Source organism: Chelonoidis abingdonii, chromosome 14 (assembly GCF_003597395.2).
Source record: "Chelonoidis abingdonii isolate Lonesome George chromosome 14, CheloAbing_2.0, whole genome shotgun sequence".
NCBI lineage: Eukaryota > Metazoa > Chordata > Testudines > Testudinidae > Chelonoidis > Chelonoidis abingdonii.
Window position 1 is genome coordinate 30,593,606 of NC_133782.1, and position 24,832 is coordinate 30,618,437.

The 24,832-nt window shown below is 48.1% G+C and overlaps 1 protein-coding gene across 4 annotated transcripts in view; it reads right to left on the reverse strand.

Moving 5' to 3' along the window:
• SAMHD1 (SAM and HD domain containing deoxynucleoside triphosphate triphosphohydrolase 1) overlaps positions 1-20,293 on the reverse strand; it is a 268,902-nt gene extending 248,609 nt beyond the window's left edge. The window contains exons 1-2 of one of the 4 annotated variants that reach the window (XM_032789292.2): positions 19,962-20,293; positions 14,393-14,459 (exon numbers count right to left, since the gene is read on the reverse strand). In XM_032789292.2, coding sequence (XP_032645183.1) covers positions 14,393-14,459; positions 19,962-20,178 — 284 coding nt within the window. In that variant the 5' untranslated portion in view covers positions 20,179-20,293. Of the gene's footprint in view, positions 1-13,976; positions 14,038-14,392; positions 14,460-19,961 lie in introns of those variants that run through there. The other 3 variants (XM_032789293.2, XM_075072333.1, XM_075072332.1) reach the window with 3 other exon arrangements.
• Between the last annotated feature and the right edge of the window lie 4,539 nt (positions 20,294-24,832).

The window sequence follows — 24,832 nt, forward strand, 5'->3', positions numbered from 1 at the left end:
TCAGTTCGCACTCTACTGCCCTGGCCTCAGGTGACCCGTCCTTTAAATGCCCCAGGAATTTTAAAAATCCCCTTCCTGTTTGCTCAGCCAGGTGTGGAGTGCAATCAATCAGTGACCATGCCTCCATACGCCAAACGAGCCCCAGCATGGAGCAATGGCAAGTTGATAGACTTCATCGGTGTTTTTGGTGGGGAAGCTGTGCAGTCACAGCTGCGCTCCAGCCGTAGGAATTACGATACCTATGGGCAGGTATCAAAGGCCATGATGGAAAGGGGCCATGACCGGGACGCGGTGCAGTGCAGGGTTAAAGTAAAGGAACTGCGGAGTGCCTATTGCAAAGCCCGTGAGGGAAACCGCCGCTCAGGTGCTGCCCCCACGACCTGCCATTTTTACAAGGAGCTGGACATGATACTTGGGGGTGACCCCACTGCCAATACGAGACCCACGATGGACAGTTCAGAACAGGGAGAGGAGAGTGGAGTGTAGGCGGTGGGAGACCCAGTAGTCATGCAGCCAGGAGCTCGTTCTCAGCAGGAGAAGGTTAGCCCAGTCGCACAGCTGGAACTTGTTCGTGAGAAGAACAGGAAGGAGCAGGTGCCCGCGTATGCAGCTTGTATTTCGGATGGAAATGTTTCGGGGGGGGTTGGGGGTGGTTATGGCTGCGATGCATGCATTGGCTAGATGGTGGAAAATAGCCCATGATGTGGTCTATACGTCTGCCGATAATTGGTCTCGCCTCAGTAATCTCTTCAAAGTTTCAGCCACACGTGGGGCAATGCTCTGGGTGCAATTTAGGCGCGCCACTGGTGGTCCTTGTCCCAGTTCAGGCTAAACGTCCCTGCCAACGTGCCCGAGAGGGTGGAGGGACCATTGCTGCACACAGGCAGCGTGCAGGGCGCGGGTATCCGTCATGCTGTAGAAGTCCCTCCCACTCTTCCTAGGTATCCGCAGAGGATATCGTTCCAGGATTAATCCGTGGAAAATGTTAGGATCAGTGTTCAGTGTAGGTCCCCCCGCAGCTCTCTTCGCTTTCCCAAACGCACAGAAACCCCAGTGCAGCCTGAACCAATCATTCCCCTTCCCAGGGTTGAGCCACGGCAGTGAGATGGCATTCCAGATTAATTAACTCCCTGCCACTCATTTCCCCCTTACTCACCATGTCTTCGTTGCTGTGGCTCTCTGTACTGTGTTTGGTATGTGGAAAGTTATGTAAAGTGTGACTGTAAACTCCTCCCTGGGATTTTACACAATGCTGCCTCTCTGTTAAATGTTGTCAATTGTTGTCTTTTTTCTAACTAATACAGTGTCCTTGACTACTACTACTAATCGATCTGGCCGTATCAGAGACTGCTGAAAGCTACAAAACCTGATGGAAAAAGCCACAGTAAAAAGCAACCAAGAAGATATGGGTGAAGCAGTTAAATCGGTCTGCGAGAGGAGTAGAAGCTGCAGGACTGGAGACGAAAAATGCTTAGCACTTGGAGGGAAAGAGAAACAAGAACAGAATTGGCTAAGAAGAAAGCCCAAAGCAGAACTGATAAGCCTCCTGGCGCGGCAAACGGGACTCTATCCAGTCACTCGTAGCCATGCAGGCAGAGCATACATGTGCCCCCCTTCCCCGTCCCAAAAGCTTCTCTCCTCTTGTGCCCCTAATGTCAGACTCAAAATCCCCCTTCCCCGGTATCCAGGTTCTTACCACCACCAGCTGCTCCAAACACCTGTACGTTCACCTATCCAGCCCTTGATGGAACTACAACCCTTAACCTCTGCACTCAACCCCCATTCACCATGCTATTATAGGCATCCTAAGTGCAAGCAGTCATTGCACCAGCACTCCAGGCAAAGTACATATTCAAACCTCTGACTGTACAATTCACCACCCTACCCCCCTGCCCTTTTACTTACTTTTTTTCCTTTTTTTCCCAAAATTAAAATTGATTTCCCTTTGGGGCTTTTTTTTAAAAAAAAAACAGGGTTTTATTTTTATTTTTTGGGGGCAGAAAAAAAAAATAACAAAAGTGTTTGAAATACTGTACCCCAAGTTAAAAAACAGGACCTCAATCATTTGTAACCATGCAAGCCACCAAACATTACTGGTTGGTTTTCAGCCTCAAATTTCTCCCTCCAATGGCCATCCCTAATCCTTGGTAGCCCTAGGCTGGGCCTCTCTAGTAGCTTGCCTCTCTGGCTGTGCAATTCAGGCCTCCGGGCGTTGAACCTCTGAGGTCCCATTGCCTGACTGATTGTTTCACCCTCCCGTCATTCAATAATATTAATGGGAGGTACAGCATGCGGATATAATTTGCAGGATGCTGCTTTCCCCCAACGTCTTGCTCCCTAAAAGATCGCCAGCGCCCTTAAACGGCCAAAAGCACACTCCACAGGTCATTCGGCACCGGCCGCACCTGTTAGTTGAACGGTCCTTGCTCCGTGTCAAGCTTCTCTTATATATGCTTTCATGAGCCAAGGCATTAACGGGTAGCGGGGTCCATCCAACGTCACCATATGGGCATTTTCAAACGTCCCCTACTGTGATCTTCCGGTCTGGGCAAATAGTCCCGCCTGCACGCTTCGCTGAAAGGCCACTGATTGCGAAAGATTGCTGTGATCATGACATTCAGGCCAGCCTGTGGTATGTCAATGGAAACGCGCACGTGTTATGGATGGTCACGAGCCAATGCTCTGGAACAGTCTTCCCACCAAGCCAGGCAGCGACTTTGGAGCCCTCCTCGCCCTAGGAGCAGACGTTGTTCAGGTGGCAAGAAGCTCATCTACGGCGTCACCTCCTGGCTTCCCTTGAGCATTTCAGCATCCTCTGCCCCTCGCGCGCTTCCCACAGCCGAGCCACTCCAGGCGGATCCTGGGGAAGCCATAGGCGTCGCTGCACCCCCCACTTTTGCATTAGACCTGACTCTTAGCCAGCCAGTACAACAGAGGTTTTATTCGATGACAGGAACAGGATCTAAAACAGAGCGCTGTGTAGATTACAGCGAAACCGGACCCCTCGGCCGGGTCCATTTTGCGCGGTTGCAGTGCGCCAGACCCCTCCCCGTCTTGCACTTCACTCCTCATCCCCAGCCAAGCCCCAGGACTAACACCCCTCCGAGCCCCTCCTCTCTGCTCAGCCCCTTTCCGGGCAGGATGTCCCGCTGATCTCTTTTTCTCCAACAACCATTCAGTTGCACCCTTTGCAGGAGAGGGGCCCGGCCATCAGTTGCAGGAGACAGTAGTGCCAGCATTTAGGTGCAGCTGGCCCTTTGCTCTGCAGCAATCACACACCCTTATTCCACCACCTAAATCACTTAAGAACTGCATAGGGGACACTGTAGGGCACCAACACAGTATCAGAGCAAACATTAAGAACATTCCAGTTCGTCCAGCCACAGTGTCCATCAAGCCATTGAGAACCATAGATGATAATTACCTCTTCCGATTAGTGTACTCGGTGTGCTAGGTGGCTGGTCCAGATAGGAATATGCCGTCCCATCTATCGCCTTCCCTCTCACAGTTAGGGAAACCCAGTTGTGCAAAGCCATCCACCGATGTCCTGCACATTCCCAGAGTCCACGATTCTTCTTAGCAGGATGCGTTTATGGCCTGCCAACTGCATCAACACTAATTCCAACGATCTTAACTTGTCCCACTCCCAACTGGTTCCCGACTGTATCAGTAGCTGTCTGGAGTTGCCAGCTATCCAGAATGCAATAGCCACCACTTCTCCACTGGCAGGGCAGCTCCTCAATCTTCGCTCCTTTGTGCCGCAGGATGGGGCGACGCTTCCTCACTCATAGTCCCTATGAGAAGTGGCTTTCTCAGTCAAAAGTGCTGCAGCCATCTGTTCTGTCATCCCAGACTTCCATGACGATGTGATCCCACCACTCATGTGCTTGTTGTCAGAGCCCAAAGCGGCGTTCCACGGTGCTGAGCATTTTCCGGTTACTTGCCACAAGCAATTTAGTGTCACACGCGTCAGGCGGACTCGATATCATCATCGGACTCCTCACTGTCACTTTGGAGCAGAAGGAATAGCTCAACTGCCAAACGTGATGTGCTGGCAACACTCATCAGCAAAGTCCTCGGCAGCTCGGGCTCCATTTCCCACAGAAATAGCGCTATACAGAAACCGTTGGGAGACTCACAATGATGCCAAACATGGATGGAAAAACAGTGACTGATGGGACGTGAAGCGTTGCACCATGGGGCGTTGGGACAGGAAGCGGAATGACCCGCACCCTTCCATCCCCTTCCCACGACCCACAGAGCCAAAATGGGACGAGGTGCTTTGTGGGATAGCTGCCCACAATGCACCACTCCCAACAGCGCTGCAAATGCTGCAAATGTGGCCACACTGCAGCGCTGGTAGCTGTCTGTGCGGCCCCACTGCAGCGCTGTCCCTAGACAGCTGTATGAAGACAGCTGTAACTGCCAGCGCTGCACACCTCCAAGTGTAGCCAAGCCCTTAGACAGTTTTAGGCCTCATGTAGGTTTGCAGCTGATATGCTACTGTGGCCAGGCAATAATCAAAAGACCTAGCTTTTATACAGTGCTTTCCATCAGTCAATTTCAAAAAAATTTACATCATTATCCTCATCTTACAGCTGGGAAGCTGAGGCACAGAGCTGAAGTGGCTTGCCCAGGGTCACCCAGCTGGCCAGTGACAGAGCTACAAATAATTCCAGTCTAGTGGCCTTTCCACCAGGCCACACAGTTCTGATGTGATTCCTCAGTGCTCCTCCTCACTCCTCTATGCTTTCGATACAGAGGAATGGTGATATGTTCACTTTGAAATGTGTTCACTTCACTTTGAAATGTTTGCAAAGTGTAGTTACTAACTGGGCTTGTGAGAGAAATCTAATCCATGGTCCATATAACATAGTTAGGACCCTACCAAAGGCACATCGATATTGGTCAATTTCACGATCATAGGATTTTAAAAAATAGTAAATTTCATTATTTCAGCTAATTAAATCTGAAATTCCACAGTGTTGTAATTGTAGGGGTCCTGACTCAAAAAAAACAGTGGGGGGGGGGGAAGGTCCCACAAAGTTATTGTTGCGGGGGGAGGGGATTTGCAGTACTGCTAACTGGTATAATGATCTCAGCCTTAGTTTGATCTCTACCTGTGACCAAAGAAAGGTTTCCAGAATCTCTCAACTTTAAGAAAAGCTGGGTTGTTTATTTTCAGGTGCTATATCTCAGGAGCCCCATGGTGAATGGCCCCATATCTGAATCACTAAAACAGAATTCCATGCCCCTAGGAGGGGCACCAAGTTTCAAGGAAATCTGTGGGGCCGTCTACATTTAAAACCCTTCAGCATTGCAGCTGCACCGCTGCAGATCTTCAGTGAACCTTCTCATCAGCATAGGCAGTGTGTACACTGAAACATTACAGTGGTGCAACTGTAGTGTTTTAAGTGTAGACAAGCCCTTAAAAGGATCAAGCTTTAAAGAGAAATTTGGTCTTAACCTAACCATAGCAAAGCTATAATAATGGATTTAAGAAGAGTTTTGAACAATGCATAAAAGTAAACTGACACCATCTTAGAGAGAGTAATTCTGCTTAGACACTAGTGTCTTTGAAAAGGATCTCGGGGGTTATACAAGACAACAGAATGAAAAGGAGTTATCCAACAATACTTTTTAAAACACAGTGTATAAACTCAGATTATCCTGAGTGAAACAGGCAACAATTAACATGCTGTATCTAGTAATGGTTAGAGATGTAGCATGTTCAGTTTGAGGCTTGTCAAAAATGACATGAAAATTCAGGGAACACTAAAATTGACTGGAAAAATAAGTCTATATGAGAAAAAGTTAAGACATGCATGGTTAATCTGGAGAAAATAGCAATGACAAGACACATGGTAACTATCAGCAGAAAAGGGCAGCTATAAAGAGGACAGGAACTAAAGAATCTGATTTGTAAATGAGACCTGAAATAATAGTTATGGGCTTAAACAAAAAAAAGTTAAGTACAATTTAAGAAAGCCTCTCTCATGTCACCAAGCGTACCAAGGAAACTAGTGGAGTCACCACAAGAAATACCCAAAGCTGAGACTTTATACTTCCCAGGGATAGTTCAGGATCCCATCACAATGCACAGAGAGGACTAGAATATCTATCTACCAATCCCAGTCCAGCTCCAATGATTTCCATCAGACTCAGTCAACTGATACAGAAAGTAATATTCCAGTTCAGTGAGCAAAGTCAGAAGTGCCAGATTGCATTGGCTGCTTCAGAAAATAAAATCAGGCACAGATACAAAGTTAGGATGTCAGTGAATTAATGGCTTCTTGATAGGGGTGATCAAAGATGCTGAAGGTTTCAAACCTATGATTTTATCAACTGAGATTTGCCAATTGTTATAGAACCTTCAGGTCCAATATTCTGCCTCAGAAGATCCCGTGCTGAAGAGGAGACAAAGGGTGGGGCAGGATACCCTTTGGTGTTCCTTTACATCACAATGAAGCAAAAAATGCATGAAACATTTTTCATCCATTTATTTAAAAATACTGAACACATCAGCCAGATGGCGGAGAACCACATGGTAATTCTGTGGGTTCATGCTATACCATACAATACAATTATTCACAAGCCCTGTCCATAGTAGCACAAAATAAATGTGCTAGATAAAAACAACTCACTAACAAAGTTCTGGAAGAGCTGAGCATGAGGACTATGTTCAGACATGGCTGTGCTTGCACGGTGGTAACTGGATTTTACGTGACAGTGTGAACAGGAATTTCCCTTCAGCAAGGGCAGCCCAAAACTGAAAATGAAAGCTGGTTTCTGAACTTGATTTTCTTGTAAATGCCAATGAAAGGCAGCTGTGCCTCTACTGTACTACGGAAAGAGCAACCAGAACTAGTAACTTGCACCCTTCCCAAAGTGCAGCATGGGCACAACTGGGTGAGCAGAGCTGGAAGAAGAGTTCAGTAAAGTGACTGGCTGGGTGTCTTTAGTTACCCATTTCTTCTGCATGCCTGTGGAAACTGAAGATGGGGGGCAGTTTTCAATTTTAGCCTCACACTGAATATATTAATTGGTCTTTGTGCAATGAAGTATACATGGAAAGATGCTTTCCCACCCCTACCACCATTTAACAAGCTGCACTCCCCTTTAGAATCACAGGATTAAAAAGGACTTGCAAGAGCCAAGATGCAGGATTTGTTGTGTCTAAACCATCCAAAACAGATGGTTATCCTGCCTCTTTTGGAAAACCGCCAGTGAAGGAGATTCTCTCGAAAGGGAACAGAATATTGGCATCAAAAGGTTCTGTGACAATGAGAGAGTCTGAAGAATGTGTTAATCCAGCAGCAGAAAACCCTTGAAGAGGAGAGAGAAGGAACAGGAGGGAAGAAACCTGATCGCATCAGGGATGTGAAAGTGAATTGAGGAAGGAGAGTGTGGTTTGTTTCTCTCCCCCCCAACCCCATTTGCTTATTTTGTCCTTTTTAAAAGCATCTTGAAACATCTGAACCTTGTCTGTATTAGTCATAGGAACAGTACTACTGCCTCTCTGCGGAAATACACTAAATCTGAGAGCATGGATCAGTCACATAGAGTGTTTGGGGCTAAACAGAAAAAAAGCTTTCCTCCACCAATCAATACAGCTACCCCCAAAATAGTAAATGCAGCTGGAGAGCATACACCTAATTACCAGTGTGTGTTGCCAACCAAGAGGGTGCAGAGTTACAGTTGCAACTCTCCAGAGTAGCCAAGCCCCAAGGAATACATGCAACGCTGGTGGTGGCTTTACAGCGCTGCAACTCACTCACTGTCCACACTTGCAAGGCACATACAGTGCTGTATCTCCCTGGCTACACCGCTGCATATACTCCACCTCGGCCTGAGGAATAATGACTGCAGCGCTGGTGATGTAGCGCTGCTCCGCCAGTGTGGCCACCAAAAGCGCTGTTATTGGCCTCCAGAGGTATTCAGAGGTATCCGAGAATGCCTGTTCAGCCACTCTGCTCACCAGTTCGAACTCTACTGCCCTGGCCTCAGGTGACCTGCCCTTTAAATGCCCCAGGAATTTTAAAAATCCCCTTCCTGTTTGCTCAGCCAGGTGTGGAGTGCAATCAGTGAATCTTTCCAGGTGACCATGCCTCCACGCGCCAAACCAGCCCCAGCATGGAGCAATGGCGAGTTGCTGGACCTCATCAGTGTTTGGGGGGAGGAAGCTGTTCAGTCCCAGCTGCGCTCCAGCCCGTAGGAATTACGATACCTTGGGCAGGTATCAAGGGCCATGCTGGAAAGGGCCATGACCGGGACGCGCTGCAGTGCAGGGTTAAAGTGAAGGAGCTGCGGAGTGCCTATTGCAAAGCCCGTGAGGGAAACTGCGCTCTGGCTGCCCCCATGACCTGCCATTTTTACAAAGAGCTGGACGCGATACTTGGGGGTGACCCCACCGCCAATCCAGAGGACCACGATGGACACTTCAGAGCGGGGGAGGAGGGAGGAGGAAACCGAGAGTGAGGGTACTGGGGTGGGGAGACACGCCCGGAGTCCCAGGAGGCATGCAGCCAGGAGCTCTTCTCAAGCCAGGAGGAAGGTAGCCAGTTGCAGCAGCCGGTACTTGGTGGAGGACAAACAGAGGAGTGGGTTCCCGGTAAGTGGCTTTTATTTTCAGGATGGAAATTTTTCAGGGGGGGGGAGGGGGTATGGCTGCATGCATGCATGCCTAGATGTGGAATAGCCCATTGATGTGGTCTATCACATCGCGATAATTGGCCTCAGTAATCTCTTCAAAAGTTTCAGCCACAACGTGGGCAATGCGCTTGCGCAAGTTTATAGGGAGAGCCACCGTGGTCCTTGTCCCAGTCAGGCTAACGCGTCTGCGCCACTGTGCCACGGGTGGGGGGGGGAGGGACGACGGGGGGCCATTGCTGCACACAGGCAAGCTGCACAGGGGCCAGGGCTGAATCCGCATTGCTGTAGAAGACCCTCCCGCTCATCCCAGAGCAGCGAGATATCTTCCAGGATCAACTCCTGTGGAAAATGTTGGGGGAGTGTTCAGTGTAGGTGCCCCCTGCAGCTGTTTGCTTTCCCCAACTCACAGAAACTCCAGTACAGCCCTGAAGCAATCAGTCCCCCTTACTCACCGTTTCGAGGCTCCTGTGGGTTGTGCGCGCTCTCTTTGGTATGGGAAAATTATGCTATTGTGAAGAATGTTACTCCTTCACTGTGTGGGAATAACTGTCTGAGATATAAACAATGCTGCCTCTGTTAAGTGTTGCCTTTTTTGCCTTTCCACAAGCAACCTTGAATTCTCGGCTGCCCGTGTTATCAACAGCTCAAAGACTCCAAAACCTCCAGAAGAAGCCGCGAAAAAGCAAGCAGTTATGGATCACTCTGCCACAAAGAATCAAAAAGTGCAGAACTGGAGGGAAAGGGAAAGCAGGATCTGCCAGAAAAATGCAGCAGCCAGGAAGAAAAGCACAAAGCAACTGAAAAGCATCCTAGCGCGCCAAGCGGACTCTATCCAGGCACTCGTAGCCATGCAGGCAGAGCACTACTGCGCCGGCCCTCCCTCCCCCCGCCGTCCCAAAGCTCTTTCCCTTGTGCCCCAATGTCAACTCAAAACCCTTTCCCCAGCATCCAGGTTCTTACCACCACCAGCTGCCTCCAACACCTGTACGTTCACCAACCAGCCCTGAGAACTACGACCCTTACTCTCTGCGCTCAACCCCCATCACCATGCAGTATAGGCATCCTGAAGTGCAGCAGTCATTGCACAGCACTCCAGACAGGACATATTCAAACCTGTGACTGTACAATTCCCCCACTCCACCCCCCTGCCCTTTCAGGTTCCCAAAATGTTGTGTGTCTGTCAATAAAGTTATTTTCTTTTCAATAAATGAATTCTTGGCTTTGAAAACAGTCTTTATTATTGCAGAAAGTCAAAGATACTTTAGCCCAGGAAAGAAATAGGCACTGCAAATCAGATTAGGAAAAACAGATTCCTACGAATATAGTAACCACAGCACTTCACCCCCGTGCAAAGCACCAAACATTACTGTTGGTTTTCAGCCTCAAATTCCTCCCTCAAGGCATCCCTAATCCTTGAAGCCCTGTGCTGGGCCTCTCTAGTAGCCTTCCTCTCTGGCTGTGCAAATTCAGCCTCCAGGCGTTGAACCTCGGAGGTCCATTTCTTACTGAATCTTTCACTCTTCCCTTCACAAATATTATGGAGGGTACAGCATGCGGATATAACTGCGGAGATGCTGCTTTCCCCCAAGTCTAGCTTCCCATACAGAGATCGCCAGCGCCCCTTTAAACAGCCAAAAGCACACTCTATAGTCATTCGGTACCGGCTCAGCCTGTAGTTGAACCGGTCCTTGCTCCTGTCAAGCTTCTCTGTATACGGTTTCATGAGCCAAGGCATTAACGGGTAAGCGGCGTCTCCAACAATCACAATGGGCATTTCAACGTCCCCTACTGTGATCTTCCGGTCTGGGAAAAAAGTCCCTGCCGGCAGCTTCCTCAACAGGCCAGTGTTCCGAAAGATGCCTCCATCATGCACCTTTCCAGGCCAGCCTGTGGTAATGTTAATGAAATGCCCACAGTGATCCACAAGCGCCTGGAGAACCATAGAGAAATACCCCTTCCGATTAATGTACTCGGATGCTAGGTGGGGTGGTGCCAGAATAGGAATATGCGTCCCATCTATCGCTCCTCCACAGTTAGGGAAACCCATTTGTGCACAGCCATCCACAATGTCCTGCACATTCCTCAGAGTCACGGTTCTTCTTAGCAGGATGTGATTAATGGCCCTGCAAACTTGCATCAACACAATTCCAACGGTCAACTTTCCCACTCCATACTGGTTCCCAACCGATCGGTAGCTGTCTGGAGTTGCCAGCTTCCAGAATGCAATAGCCACCCGCTTCTCCACTGTCAGGACAGCTCTCAATCTCGCGTCCTTGAGCCGCAGGGTGGGGGCGAGCTCCTCACACAGTCCCATGAAAGTAGCTTTTCTCATCCAAAAGTTCTGCAGCACTGCTCGTCATCCCAGACTTCCATGATGATGTGATCCCACCACTCAGTGCTTGTTTCCAGAGCCCAAAAAAAGAGGCATTCCACAGTGCTGAGCATTTCCATGAATGCCAGAAGCAATTTCGTGTTGTACATGTCAGGTGACTTGATATCATCGTCAGACTCCTCATCACTTTGGATCTTAAGGAATAGCTCAACTGCCAAACGTGATATGCTGGCGAGACTCATCAGCATACTCCTCAGCTGTTCGGACTCCATTTCCCACAGAAATCGTGCTGCGTTGAGAGAGTCAAGATGGCGCCAAATGTGGACGGAAAAACAGGGATTGCTGGGACGTGAAGTGATGCATCACAGGGCGTTGGGACAGGAAGCAGAATGACCCGCCCCCTCCGCCCCCTTCCCACAACGCCAGAATGGGAAGACGTGCTCTGTGGGGTAGCTGCCCATAATGCACCATTCCCAACACCGCTGCAAATGTTGCAAATTTGGCCACACTGCAGCGCTGGTAGCTGTCAGTGTGGCCACACTGCAGCACTTTCCCTACACAGCTGTACGAAGACAGCTGTAACTCCCAGCGCTGCACACCTGCAAGTGTAGCCAAACCCTTGGTTTTCACAAGACTGATTTTTGCTGAATTTGACATTTTGGGAGGGCACAAGCTATCACCAGCCAACCTTAACTACAGTAATGTAGGGGTTTTTTTTCACAATTATTATAAATAAGGTGATGATGTGGCTAATCGCCAAGGTGGAGATAGAATTTAGATCTGCTTTCAAGTCTTTTTTACTAAGACTTGTTTCTGATAACAAAAGAAAACATGAGTCACAAAGAAGAAGCATAAGGACAGCATGCTCTAGCAGGAAAGGACTTCTTATAAAAACTACATAATCTAGCATTCATTTCTCCTAGACATTGAACTGGAGACTGAGGCCTGGTCTACACATAGCTTTTGTACAGGTATAACTATTTGGTTTAAGAATGATTTTTTTTTTACAGAACTACTTATACCAATACAAGCCATACCGTGGAGGAAGTTATACTGGTATAAGTTGGCTTATATTGGTACAGCCTATTCCCCTTTCTAGATGGGATTAAGGTCTTGTCTACACGGTAAAGTTTAAGCAGGTTTTGTCATATATTTTTACACACAAAACCTGTGAGAAAAACAGTACTAAATTTGCAAGTCAGGCACTCAAGTTAGGAAATGCCAGAATTAGGGTGCTAATGCAACCATATTCACACCTTTCTTGAACTCCAGTACCATTATAATTACATGATCACATACTACTTTTTCCACAGGACTCCTACCTCATTCCATGCAAAGAATGCAGAGTGTTCTCTGGTAAAGCAGTTACATGCTCCCTGGAGAACTGGATTCTATCCCTGCCTCTGCCACAGAGTTCCTATGTGATGCTAATCAAGACCACTTTTATGGGTGGTCACTATGTGCATTCATTTTCTGAAGGCACTCCTCATTTTCTGAAGGCACTCCTCATTTCCTGGGTTTCCATGGCTTCAGGCTTTATTTACTGCACGCTCTTCAAATCTTACTCTGAAGACAGAATTATTAATTTCCTCATGGACTTTTCTCTGGTGCTTATCACTACAGTATCTGAGTCCTGCACAAATATTACAGGCGAGTCTCATCTTACGTGCATTTAACATGTGAGAATTCAGCTTTGCGCGATCAGCAAAAACAAAAAACAAACAAGAGAGAAATAATTTAAATACTGTACCTGTAGTGCGGGCGATTCCGCCTACCATTGTACTCAATGTAATTTTGACTATATGCAATTTTTGCTTTACACGCTGACAGCAGAACGTAACCCCAGTGTAAGATGAGACTTGCCTGTAATTGATTTTCACAACACTTCTGAGGTGAAGAGTTGGTATTATCCCTCATTTTATAGATGAGGCAGAGAGATTAAGGTCAAAACTGTCCACTAATTTTGGGTGCCCAATTAGAGATACCTAAGACCTAATTTTTCAGAGAAGTAGGAATTAGTGTGTTCAACACCTAAGTCCCAGTGACTGCAGTTTCAGGTCTGAGTGCTCAGCACTTCTGCAAATCAGACATAAGGGTCTCAAATTAGGGACCAGATGAGGATCACACAGTGAGCACCTGTGAACAGTCTGATATAAGTCACTTGCCCAGCACCACACAGGAACTCTGTGACAGAGGCAGAGATAGAATCCCATTCTCTAGGGAAGCATTAAACTGACTAACTATGAGACCATCTCATTGCTGTAATCCTCAGCCTCATTCATTACACACTTTCCAACTTCAGTAAGAAATGAGGTAGGAGTCTTACAGACAACAGCCTCCTTTACTGTACAAACCTGATTAATCCCCAGAACATATCCTGCTTGTTCACTGAATAAGCAGGGATCTTATGGAAAAAAAATAATATGTGATCATGTAACTAAAGATTCTCAGTCTGTAAAGTGCTTTGAGATCCTGAAATTACAAAGGTGTTATATTAATGCAAAGTACCAGCAGTGTATATCAAGGTGCGTGGGTGCACAAATAACTTTAAAGTCAGTTCTGTATTTAATCTAGTGTTAAATTCTAATTTGTTTAATTAATGCTGTCCTCTAGCCACCCCATTTAAACATGCCTCCTAAAGTTTGCATCTTCTCCACTGAGCCATGCACATGGAATATACCAGCATCCACAACACTTGATAATATACATAAAACTGCAAACTAATAACCCACATTATGTTCCCATTATCTCCTTGTGCATCTTTAACCTGTTCTTCTTGCAAATGTTTTTCATATCTCTTTTATAATAGTTGTGATAGTTACACATTCTGCCACAGGGCACAATATTACCCCCAAATAACCCAATAGGAGCAAAACAAAGCCAGCTGTATGTAAAATGACACTCTCAACCATTTCTTAGCTCTGTTTAACAATTGGCTTATGTATCTCTTTTCAAATAATTGCAACCCCTATTTTTGATCAAGCGTACACACTTTTACACCTCACTCCAAGCACATCAAGGCGTTTCGTTTCTGTCAGCCTTGACATGACTACCTGAAATTATACAATAGCAAATAAGAGGTGAGCTAACCAAGACAAGATACTGAAATATCACACCACAGGAATCGAAGGACAACATTTTCAATGAATCACCTGATGACTTTTCTTCCCCAGGATATAGTATTAAACCTTCATTAGTTTCAGTGAAGATCAGCACCAACAGATCCTTTATACCACCACCATCATAATTTTTGTTTAAGACATAGACAAAACTTAGGACAGTTAAACAAAGCCAATGATGGAGAAATAAAGATCCCAGAGTTATTAAATGACCAAAATTTCTCAGATAGGAAACATTCTCAAAAATTAACTTAGCTCATGTTACTATATCAGTAAAAGTTGTTCTTACCCAACTCCTAGGTCTTTAAGTTCTGATTTAGTGAGGTAAGGCAGCACTGACCCGGTGATTTGATTTTCTGAAGAGTTAAAGGAACAACTGTTACTTCTAGGCTTTCACATAAGTATTTAAGCTTCTGGAATATTTTACAATGGAAGTATTTACACACTGCTGTCCAACATTTACTTTAAGTTAGCTAAATAATCCACTTTATAACAGGATCCTCCTAAAACATCCAGATCTCATTTATGAACCACATGTAGGATGAGAATTCAGATCTTGACATCTGAAACTCAAGTGCCTCCACTTCAATTTTACTAAAGCTCTAAGTCCTTGAGGAAAAAAAATCATATTCATATGCTGTTAAGCGACAATGATAGCGTCCAGCCTTGGTCAAATCAAAACTTCAGATAAGGTCAAAATTGTAAGATTTATAAAGTATTTTCTAATATAGTTATTACATTTTTTAGAACTTCCCCATTTATAATGCCGCACATAATATCCTTTTCACTCATTTGTTAGTTTACTTTAAAAATTCACTTAGCAAAACGTTTGGCCCTCAATGTTAGACAAAGCCTAAATTCATATACAAAGAATCAGCAACGAGGAGTATTTTGACCAACACCAACAATGGAAGTCATAGGAGCTTTAGTTAAACAGAAAAATCAAAAGAGCTAGAGTCTGAACTGTTGAATTACTAAGTATTATATATTTCCATAATATTTACATTATGGTAGTGTCCAGAGGCTATTTGGGATCAGGGCCTTGTTGGCCCTGAACACACAAAGGTAGATTCCAGTCCCCAAAATCTTACAGTCTAAGTGGACAAGCAACATACAAAGGCAGACAAAAAATTTTTTTACATACATTTGGTTTTGCTTTGCATAAATATGTAATTAACTATCAACTTTCCTCAATTGCCCCTCAGACTAGCCATCATATATTGGCTGTTTATTGCAATATATTTCTTGTGGCAAAAGTAGATCCTGAGAAGGGAAGAGAAAAGAAGAGAATGAATAGTAGCTCTATAGACTAGCCTAGCCTAGACTAGCATTCCAAGTAAAAGAGGTGTTGTCAAAGTAAGCACAGCAATGCTTATGGAAGAACAGATAAGTAGATGGTCCAGGCTGGGAAAACTGGTAGAGTGGAGTTCAATACAATGAGAGGATTAATTATTACAAGATTAGATAAATTCTTCAACACTATGTTTAAGGATGACCCATACAAAACCCTAAACCAGAACAGTAAGAATAAAGCTATGAAGGGCCTTGAAAGTTAGGACAAGAAACTTGACTTTAACATAATGGAAGAGTACTGTGTTTGCATGTTGATGTAGCTGTGTTGGTTCCAGGCTGTTAGAGAGACAAGGTGGGCGACAATACATCATCGTATCCACTCATTATACTCCACACCCGAACATAGCCATTATATGAATTTCATACCCTCATATCTCAAGGTCTGTACTTTGACCTGTCAACCTTTTACCCCCAAGCGGATATATTGCAGATTATGTATTCCTTACGCCATCCGATCTTAAACCAAACTTCGCACCCCTTGACAATCTATATGTTAGTCCCTGATACCCAGAAAATTCTGTGCTTAAACTCTGTACCATTCACTTTTTTAAAAAAACATCTTAATACAAAATTTTAAATCTGTTTTTTATTGGACCAAATTCTGTTATGGTAAGAGACAAGCTTTTGGTAAGGTATTCAAAGAGGTTGATGTGATCAGAGCAACAAGCAGTGAAGGTGAAATCAGCATAAACATCATAGGTTAGGCCTAGTCTGCACACTGAGGGCTGGTCTACACTACGGGGGAAAATCAATCTTAGATACACAACTTCAGCTAAGTGAATAACGTAGCTGAAGTCGAAGTATCTAAGATCGAATTACTCACCATCCTCACGGCGCGGGATCGATGTCCGCGGCTCCCCCTGTCGATTCCGCAACTCTGTTCGGGTTGGTGGAGTTCCGGAATCGATATAAGCGTGTTCGGCGATCGATATATCGCGTCTAGATGAGACGCGATATATTGATCCCCGAGTAATCGATTGCTACCCACCGATACAGCGGGTAGTGAAGACGTAGCCTGAGTTTGTGCCAGTATGACATCAGTTAGGGGGTGTGATTTTTTACTGATTAATACTGGTATAACCCTTAGGGCTTGTCTACACTACCAAGTTTTGTTGAGTAAACTTATGTCAACACCCAAGAGTCCACAAAAGAAAAGTCGCCAAAGGATGTTCACATTTGCTCCCTCTCTGGGGACACCATCATCAACAGGGTAAGCAATGCAATATGGGTACATATCCCACAGTGCAGCGTTGTGGGAAGGAAGAGCTGATCCCTGCGCATCTTGGGATTCTCTGAGTTCTCCCACAGCCCCCTCAGCTGCCAAGTGCAGCATCATGAGTAGCTCTGTGAGCTCTCTCTGCGCTAAGGAATGGAAAAGCAGCTCAGCAGTCTGCCCCCCGCCCCCTGCAGTAGCAGTCTGCCTGCTGCTGTGTTCCTAGTGCAGGGCAGAACAGGAGCATTCCAATGATTTGCTCTTTCTTTGTTCCCCAAAGGGAGCAGCACACAGATACCTCCTGGAGCTTTGAACAGGGAGGGGTGCATGCCTGCAGGGCAGCAGAGATCAAAACACTGAGCAGAGCGATCAGGCCAGGCACTGTGGGATATTGGCACGAAACAGTGGTGTCTACACTGGCTCTTTGTCAACAATGAAGGGAGGGGAAAAGTCTCTCAATGGGGTGGAAGTTTTCTGTTGCCAAAACTGGGTGTTTTTTGCAACAAAAGTCCCGTTGTAGTGCGTACGCTCTTGCTGTTTTGTCACCACTATACTGGGATAAAATACTTTACCATTCATATATCTGTACCAAGATGGGGGGGGTGGGGGTGGTACAACTTTAACTATAATCGTGACGTTAAAGTGGTACAACTTCCTAGTGTAGACATTGCCTCATGCCAGGAATTTAGATCAACTCAGCTATATCGCTCAGGAGAGAGAAAAATCCACATCCAAGTGATGTAGTTAAAGTGATTTAAATCAGTAGTTCTCAAACTACTGTAGTGGTGACCCCTTTCACATAGCAAGCCGCTGAGTGTGACCCCCCACCCTCATTGCCCCTGATCCCGCCCCCACTCGACCCCTTCCATGAGGCCCCAACCCGGCCCCACATCTTCCCATCCCTTCCCCAAAGTCCCCACCCCAATGCTGCCCCTTCCCTGTCACCAGGGGGTGCAGGGTGTGGCAGGAGGCTCAGGGCAGGGAGTTGGTGTGTGGGGTGCAAGGGGAGTGAGGGGTGCAGCAGGTGGCTCAGGGCAGGGAGTGATGGAGGAGTGTGGGGTGCGACAGGGAGCTCAAAACAGCGGGTTGGGGTGCAGGATGCCGCAGGATGCTCAGGGCAGGGAGTAGGAGTGCAGGAGGGGTGTGAGGTGCGAACTCCGACCCAGGGCCATGTACCCAGAGTAGCTCCGGGGTGGCAGTGGCATGCATCGGGGCCAGGCACCACTCCACTCCACGGAGCAGCCAAACCACAGCCCCTGGGGGAGCTGGGGTGGACACAGTGCTCCACTGCTGCTCCTCCAGGTACCTCTCATGAAGTTCCCTTTGGCCGCAGTTTCCTGTTCCCGGTCAACGGCAGCTGCAGGGGGCGGTACCTTGAAGCGAGGCAACGCAGGAGCCTTCTGCCTCCTCCCCTCCGGCCCGAAGGAACATGCTGCCAGCCACTTAAGGGAGCAGCGTGGGGTTTGCGGCACCCCGAGGGGGCAATCCCGTGGGCCAGATTTGGCCCGTGGGCTGTATTTTGCCCACCCCTGGCCTGGAGGTAGGGAGAGGGGCACAGGGAGCTTGGCGGACCGCACAGAAGAGCCCCGCAGACTGTGTGTTTGAGATCCCTGCACACTGAAGCACTAAAGTGGCACAGTTGCACCTGTGTAGCGTTTTAAGTGTAAAAAAATCAAAATTTGTTATTTAAATTTATATTAGGCTTAACATCCCCACAAAAAAACTGGAGGAGTTCACATTTCTCAAGGTTATTGCCTCAGGCTGCCTACAGACTCAGAAGGAAAACAATTCTTTAGCTGCAATTAGAAGATTTTACTAAGGCCTGATTCACACTACAGAGTTAGGCCAACATAAGCAAGTTTATACTGACCTAACGCTGTAAGCATCTACACTAAAACGTATCTCCCACCTATGTAACTCACCCACTATGCTGCCTTAATAACTTCATCTCTGCAAGAGGCAGAGGGACATTGCTGGCACATGATGACATACATTGGCCAAACCGGACAGTCTTTACGCAAAAGAATAAATGGACACAAATCTGATATCAGGAATCATAACATTCAAAAACCAGTAGGAGAACACGTCAATCTCTTTCGTCACTCAATAACAGACCTGAAAGTGGCAATTCTTCAACAAAAAAAACTTCAAGAACAGACTAACATGAAGTTGCAGAACTGAATTAATTTGCAAACTAGATGCCATCAGATTAAGCCTGAATAAAGAATGAGTGGTTGGGTCACTACAAAATCTAATTTCCTCAATACTAATTTCTCCCTACTGTTACTTACACCTTCTTGTCAACTGTCTGTAATGGGCCACTCTCTTACCACTTCAAAAGTTATTTCTCCTCCTTTGATATCCTGCTGTTAATTGATTTATCTTGTTAGACTGATTTAATACTTGGTAAAGCAACCCACATCCTTTCATGTATTTATACCTGCTCCTGTATCTTTTACTTCATAGAGCTGATGAAGTGGGATCTAACCGATGAAAGCTTATGCCCAAATAAATTTGTTAATCTCTAAGGTGCCACAAGGACTCCTTGGGGTTTTTTTAAGTCGCTCAGTGTCACTGTAACACTGCATTGCTGAGATCCACAGTTGCTGCCTTTCAGAACCCTTCCCACAATGCCCTACACTGTCCATTAAATTGGTGCAAGCACTCCTGGTGAGGGCACGCACTGGCGACAGAAGCAGCACAGTGTGGGCATGCAAAAGTCATTTCATTACTGTGGTGGCTGGACATCGACATAACTTAGGAGGACTAATTTTGTACTATAGACTTGCCCTAGACAACTTGTAAACGTCAGTTCAAATCACACAGAAACTAATGGAGCCCAGTATAGCTCCATCAGCGTGCCCAAGCCTGGCTAACATCAAGCCCTATACAATAGCAATACGAAAAGAAAGCCTGGCGCTTGCTAAGATCTTGTATGGGTTGTTTTCTCTGGGGGGGTTTCCCTCTGGCTCCAGCACAGTAAGACGTAACAAGTCAGACAGGGCGGGACACAGGCTTGGAGCTGAGCACAGAGCCAAACGTTGCCGGGTGGGAACGGAGTGCGGCCAGCCTGCCCGGTTTCTAATCTATGGGCTCAGGCGGAGATGCCACCCCACGGCGAGCTCCGCCCAGCGCCGCACTCTGCCCAGCTAGGCGGGCGCCTCCTCGAGCCCGCCCGGCGCCCTGCGCCCACTGCCCCCCTCCGCCCGCAACACCAGCCGAGCCTGGGCCGGGCAGAGCTCGCAGAGGGCCCCCCCGACCCCACGCAGGGTCCCGCCGCCCCGGGCAGTACCTCGGAAGCAGCGCAGCAGGCCGGGCTCGCTAAAGCCATTGCGGCAAAGGAAGTCGCAGACCTGCTCGATGCCCCAGTGCCGCGGGTGAGGCCCTTCCGGGCCCATGGCCCCCCAGGCGCAGACCCGCTTCTCGGGGGTGCAGAACCCATCAGGAGGGCTGGCGGACCGACCACGCCTGGCAACGCCTCCGGCCCCTGCAGCCCCGCTCCGGCTCATCACCGCAGCCGCCGGCTCCAGCCCGACTACCCCCCGCGCAGGCGCGCTGGCTCGCGCTCACCAGGGCCGACAGGCGGGCCCAGCCTATTGTCGCGACCTCGGTCTGTCTCCGCCCGGGGGAGGGGCGAGGGGGCCAGTAAGGCCGGCACCGTTCGGAACGGGCGGCATCGTGACGCGCTGTGCTTGACTCCGCCTCGTTCCTTGTCGCAGCGATCGACACCTTCACGTCACCGACATCCCCGGCCATTCACACCCCCTTCACCTCTCAGTCACCGACACCCCCGGCCATTCACACCCCCTTCACCTCTTCAGTCACCGACACCCCCGGTCATTCACGCCCCCTTCACCTCTTCAGTCACCGACACCCCCGGTCATTCACGCCCCCTTCACCTCTCAGTCACCGACACCCCCGGTCATTCACGCCCCCTTCACCTCTCAGTCACCGACACCCCCCGCTACTGACACTCCCTGGCCACCCTGCCTCACACTCCTCAGTCACTGACAGCCCCTAGTCACTCACACCCCCTTCACCTCTCAGTCACCGACACCCCCTGCTCACTCACATCCCCTTCATCTCTCAGTCACCAACACCCCCCTCCTGACACTCGCTGGCCACCCTGCCACACATTCCTCAGTCACTGACAGCGCCTGGTCACTCACACCCCCTTCATTTCTCAGTCACCGACAACCCCCTCCTGACACTCCCTGGTCAGCCTGCCTCACACTCCTCAGTCACCGACACCCCCCTCCTGACACTCCCTGGCCACCCTGCCTCACACTCCTCAGTCACTGACAGGCCCTGGTCACTGACACCCCCTTCACCTGTCAGTCACCGACACCCCCTGCTCACTCACACCCCCTTCACCTCTCAGTCACCGACACCCTCTGCTCACTCACACGCCCTTCATCTCTCAGTCACTGACACCCCCCTCCTGACACTCCCTGGCCACCCTGCCACACACTCCTCAGTCACTGACAGCTCCTGGTCACTCACAACCCCTTCATCTCTCAGTCACCGACACCCCCCTCCTGACGCTCCCTGGCCACCCTGCCACACACTCCTCAGTCACTCACACCCCCTGGTCACTCACACGCCCTTCACCTCTCAGTCACCAACACCGTCTGCTCACTCACACGCCCTTCATCTCTCAGTCACTGACACCCCCCTTCTGACACTCCCTGGCCATCCTGCCACACACTCCTCAGTCACCGATCGTCCATGGTCACCAACTTCCTCCCCCCAACACCTCTCAGTCACCAACACCTCCTAGTCAACCACCCCGACCCCTCCAGGTTCCTCAGTGACCAACACTGAGACTCCCACTGGTCACTCACACCTTTCAGTCACTGACACACAAACACACACCTCCTCAGTCACCATCACCCAACAGTCACCGATAGCTCTTAGTCACTCACACCCCTTGACACTCACAGTCACCCTCGGTCACTGACACCCCCTACAACTCTCAGTCACTGACCTGCTCCAGTCATGACATTCCCCACACCCCTCAATCACCGACACTCCTTGGTCACTGTCAGCCCCCTTGTCACCCACTCCACACCCCTCAGTCACCAATACCCTGATCGCTGGCACTCCCCACACCTCTCAGTCACTAACACCCTCCGTTCATCAATATCCCCCAATGCTTCCAGTCACTGACACCCCAGGACACCTCTCAATAACCAGCATCCCCCAGTCAGCAATCGCCCCCAACAACATCACATAGTCACTGATATTCCCATTGACACACTCAGCCCCAGCCCCACAAAATACAAGGCCCATACCAACACTGACACCTCAGTCCCCACAGGCACTGACACCCTGATGCTCCCACAAGGGTTGCCATTATTGTATTTCAAAAATATGGCATGTTGTGGAAAATCGACCACACGGTTGATTTTAGATCAGACAGCCTGAGGCACCTTTATTTCATACAAGCATATATGCAGGGAGAGACAGCATAGACCACACGCAAGAGGCAGGCTGCTCTACATGTTACAAATTTTACCAAGCTTATAAAGATTAAAACCGCAAACACATAATTTGATACATTGCCTTATTTGGACTAAAATATTGCAACTAAGCAAGCTATCTTATTATATTCCATATTGGGTTTTTCCTGTTGATGTTCTTTGGCAGTCATGCGGGTGGTTTGACTGTTCTACAACTCCTACCTTGTGGTTACATTTTGCAAAAGCCATTACCACACTTTAGCTGCCATAAGCTGAGCTGGCCCTTATGGGCCCTCCTTTTTTCCCTCTCTCTAGTTCCCCTTTCCCTGGTTTCTTTTAGTTTTAGGAAAGGTCAAAGCCTTACTCTTACTTAGCATTGCTCTTAGCCAAAGGCCTCGGGCCTGTAAAGAAAAGGGACATAGGTTAGTTCAAAACTCTGGGCCAATAAGGGGGCTATATTTTCCCTATCAGGCACAAATATCACATGTTCCTAGTCTTGTATTAAGGTTCTGAGGGAAAGTCCTTTTTCCTCCCCTGTCCTTCCTAAGGGTTTTCTCTGTCCGGCTTTGAGTGCTGCAGGGAAACCAGGGCCTCAGGCTCTGGGCCAGGCAGCCGCTGCGACTACTGTTCAGGTGCTGTGCAGGTGCTGGGATCAGAGTCAGAGGCTGCAGTTACTGGTGTCTACCTGCTGCAGCGCTGTGGGCCACCAGGGGTTGATACTGTTAGAAAGGGTGTGCCCTGGAGGAAGGCAGCAGCTGGAGGAGGCATCACTGCAACTAGCAGGGGGACTATTTCAGATTTCAGTGGGCGGGGCAACTTTCAGCAGGGCATCAGGGCCATATTTGAGTAGCATTGTGACCCCATTTGCCAGGTCAAGTTGTCAAAGTGCCAGAACACTGCTCCCTTTTGGATTTCAGATGCAAGAGAGATGTTCCAGATTGCTCGAGCAGCAGCACCCTCATCCCTGGTTGAAATATAGGATAAAAAACATCCTACACGGATTTAGTACAGGACAGGCAATTTTTTATTTATGTAAAGAATGCCCTTTATAATATGGACTGTTGGCAACCCTAGCCCCCTACCGACACTAACGTCCACAGTGACACCTTTAGACACTGACACACCCATAGATACTCAGACTCCTGACATCCTCACAGACACTGTCACTGCAAAACCAACACCCCTGATGCATGCCTTCAGGGACTTCAAGCCCCCTGCAGACGTTGATGCCCCCAGGGACACTGACACCCCGAGAGACACTGAAACACACAGAGGTATCAATGCCCCTGTCACTTGGAGCCCACAGAGACACCAATGACCCTCACAGACACCCTCACAATATCTGTAACTTTCAATTTGCCAAGGCCCAAATGTGAGAGACATATGACAAAAGAACCTAAATGAGCATGGCCCAGGAACTTACTGATGCCAACTGGCAGAGGGCACAGGGGATTCACAGAGTTTTACAGGAATCACCTGGGTCAGATATATGTATAATAGTTCACCCAGGGTGTCAGGTGAGGTCTCTATCAAGAGCCAGTAGCCAACTGATCATCATCATCATTTCTGAGGCTGGGTCTATACTAAATGTTAGGTTGTTCCAGCTGAGTGACGCAGTTAAGCCAACCTAACCCCTGGTGTAAGCAGTGCTAAGTGGACTGAAGAATACTTCCACTGATCTACCTACTGCCTGTCAGGGAGGTGGATTAACTACAATAATGGAAGAACCCTTCCTATTGCTGTAGTGAGTGTCTACACTATAGTGCAGGGTGGGAAACCTATGGCCCGTGGGTTGGATCAGGCCCTTGGGTCATTTTCATCTTGCCCGTGGGCCACACACATTCAACTCACCTGCCTGGGGGGCTGCAGAAGCTCAGAGCTTCCCACCTGTGGGGCTGGAGCCGCAAGCGCCAGCTCGCCCCATTGTGACGGGTAGCCCTGAGTCTTGCACCCTTCTGAGCAGGTGAGTTGAACGTGTATGGCCCACCATTAGTTTTTCTTTCATGGGTCAGTGGCCCCAACACAAAAAAGATTCCCCACCCCACTGTAGTGGCTTAAGCCTAAATGACATAATAGACATAGCCTAAATGTAGGTATGGAAAATATTTAAGGAGTTATGGATCTTCAGGAGGGTAGCCATGTTAGTCTGTATCTACAAAAACAACAAGGAGTCCCATGACACCTTAAAGACTATCAGATTTATTTGGGCATAAGCTTTCATGGGTAAAACCCCACTTCTTCAGATGCGTGGATTGAAAGTTACAGATGCAGGCATTATATAATGACACATGAAGAGAAGGGAGTTACCTCACAAGTGGAGAACCAGTGTTGACAAGGCCAATTCGATCAGGGTGAGTGTACCCTCTTCATCTATTATTGGGAGTCAACTACATCCACCCTGATCAAATTGGCCCTGTCAACACTGGTTGTCCACTTGTAAGGTAACTCCCTTCTCTTCATGTGTTATTATATAATGCCTGCATCTGTAACTTTCACTCCATGCATCTGAATGTAAGCAGAGTCAGGATGAGCTCTACCCTGACATCTGGTGGTGAATTATGGCAAGTGTGGAAAAGAATTTCAGGGGCTCATCTTGTGTGCATAGGCACACCCACCCTGCCTAGCATAGCCCATGGCAGCCTAAAATGGTCACTTTGACAGCTGTGGGATCCCCAATTTCTCTGTTATTGGGGCAGGAGGA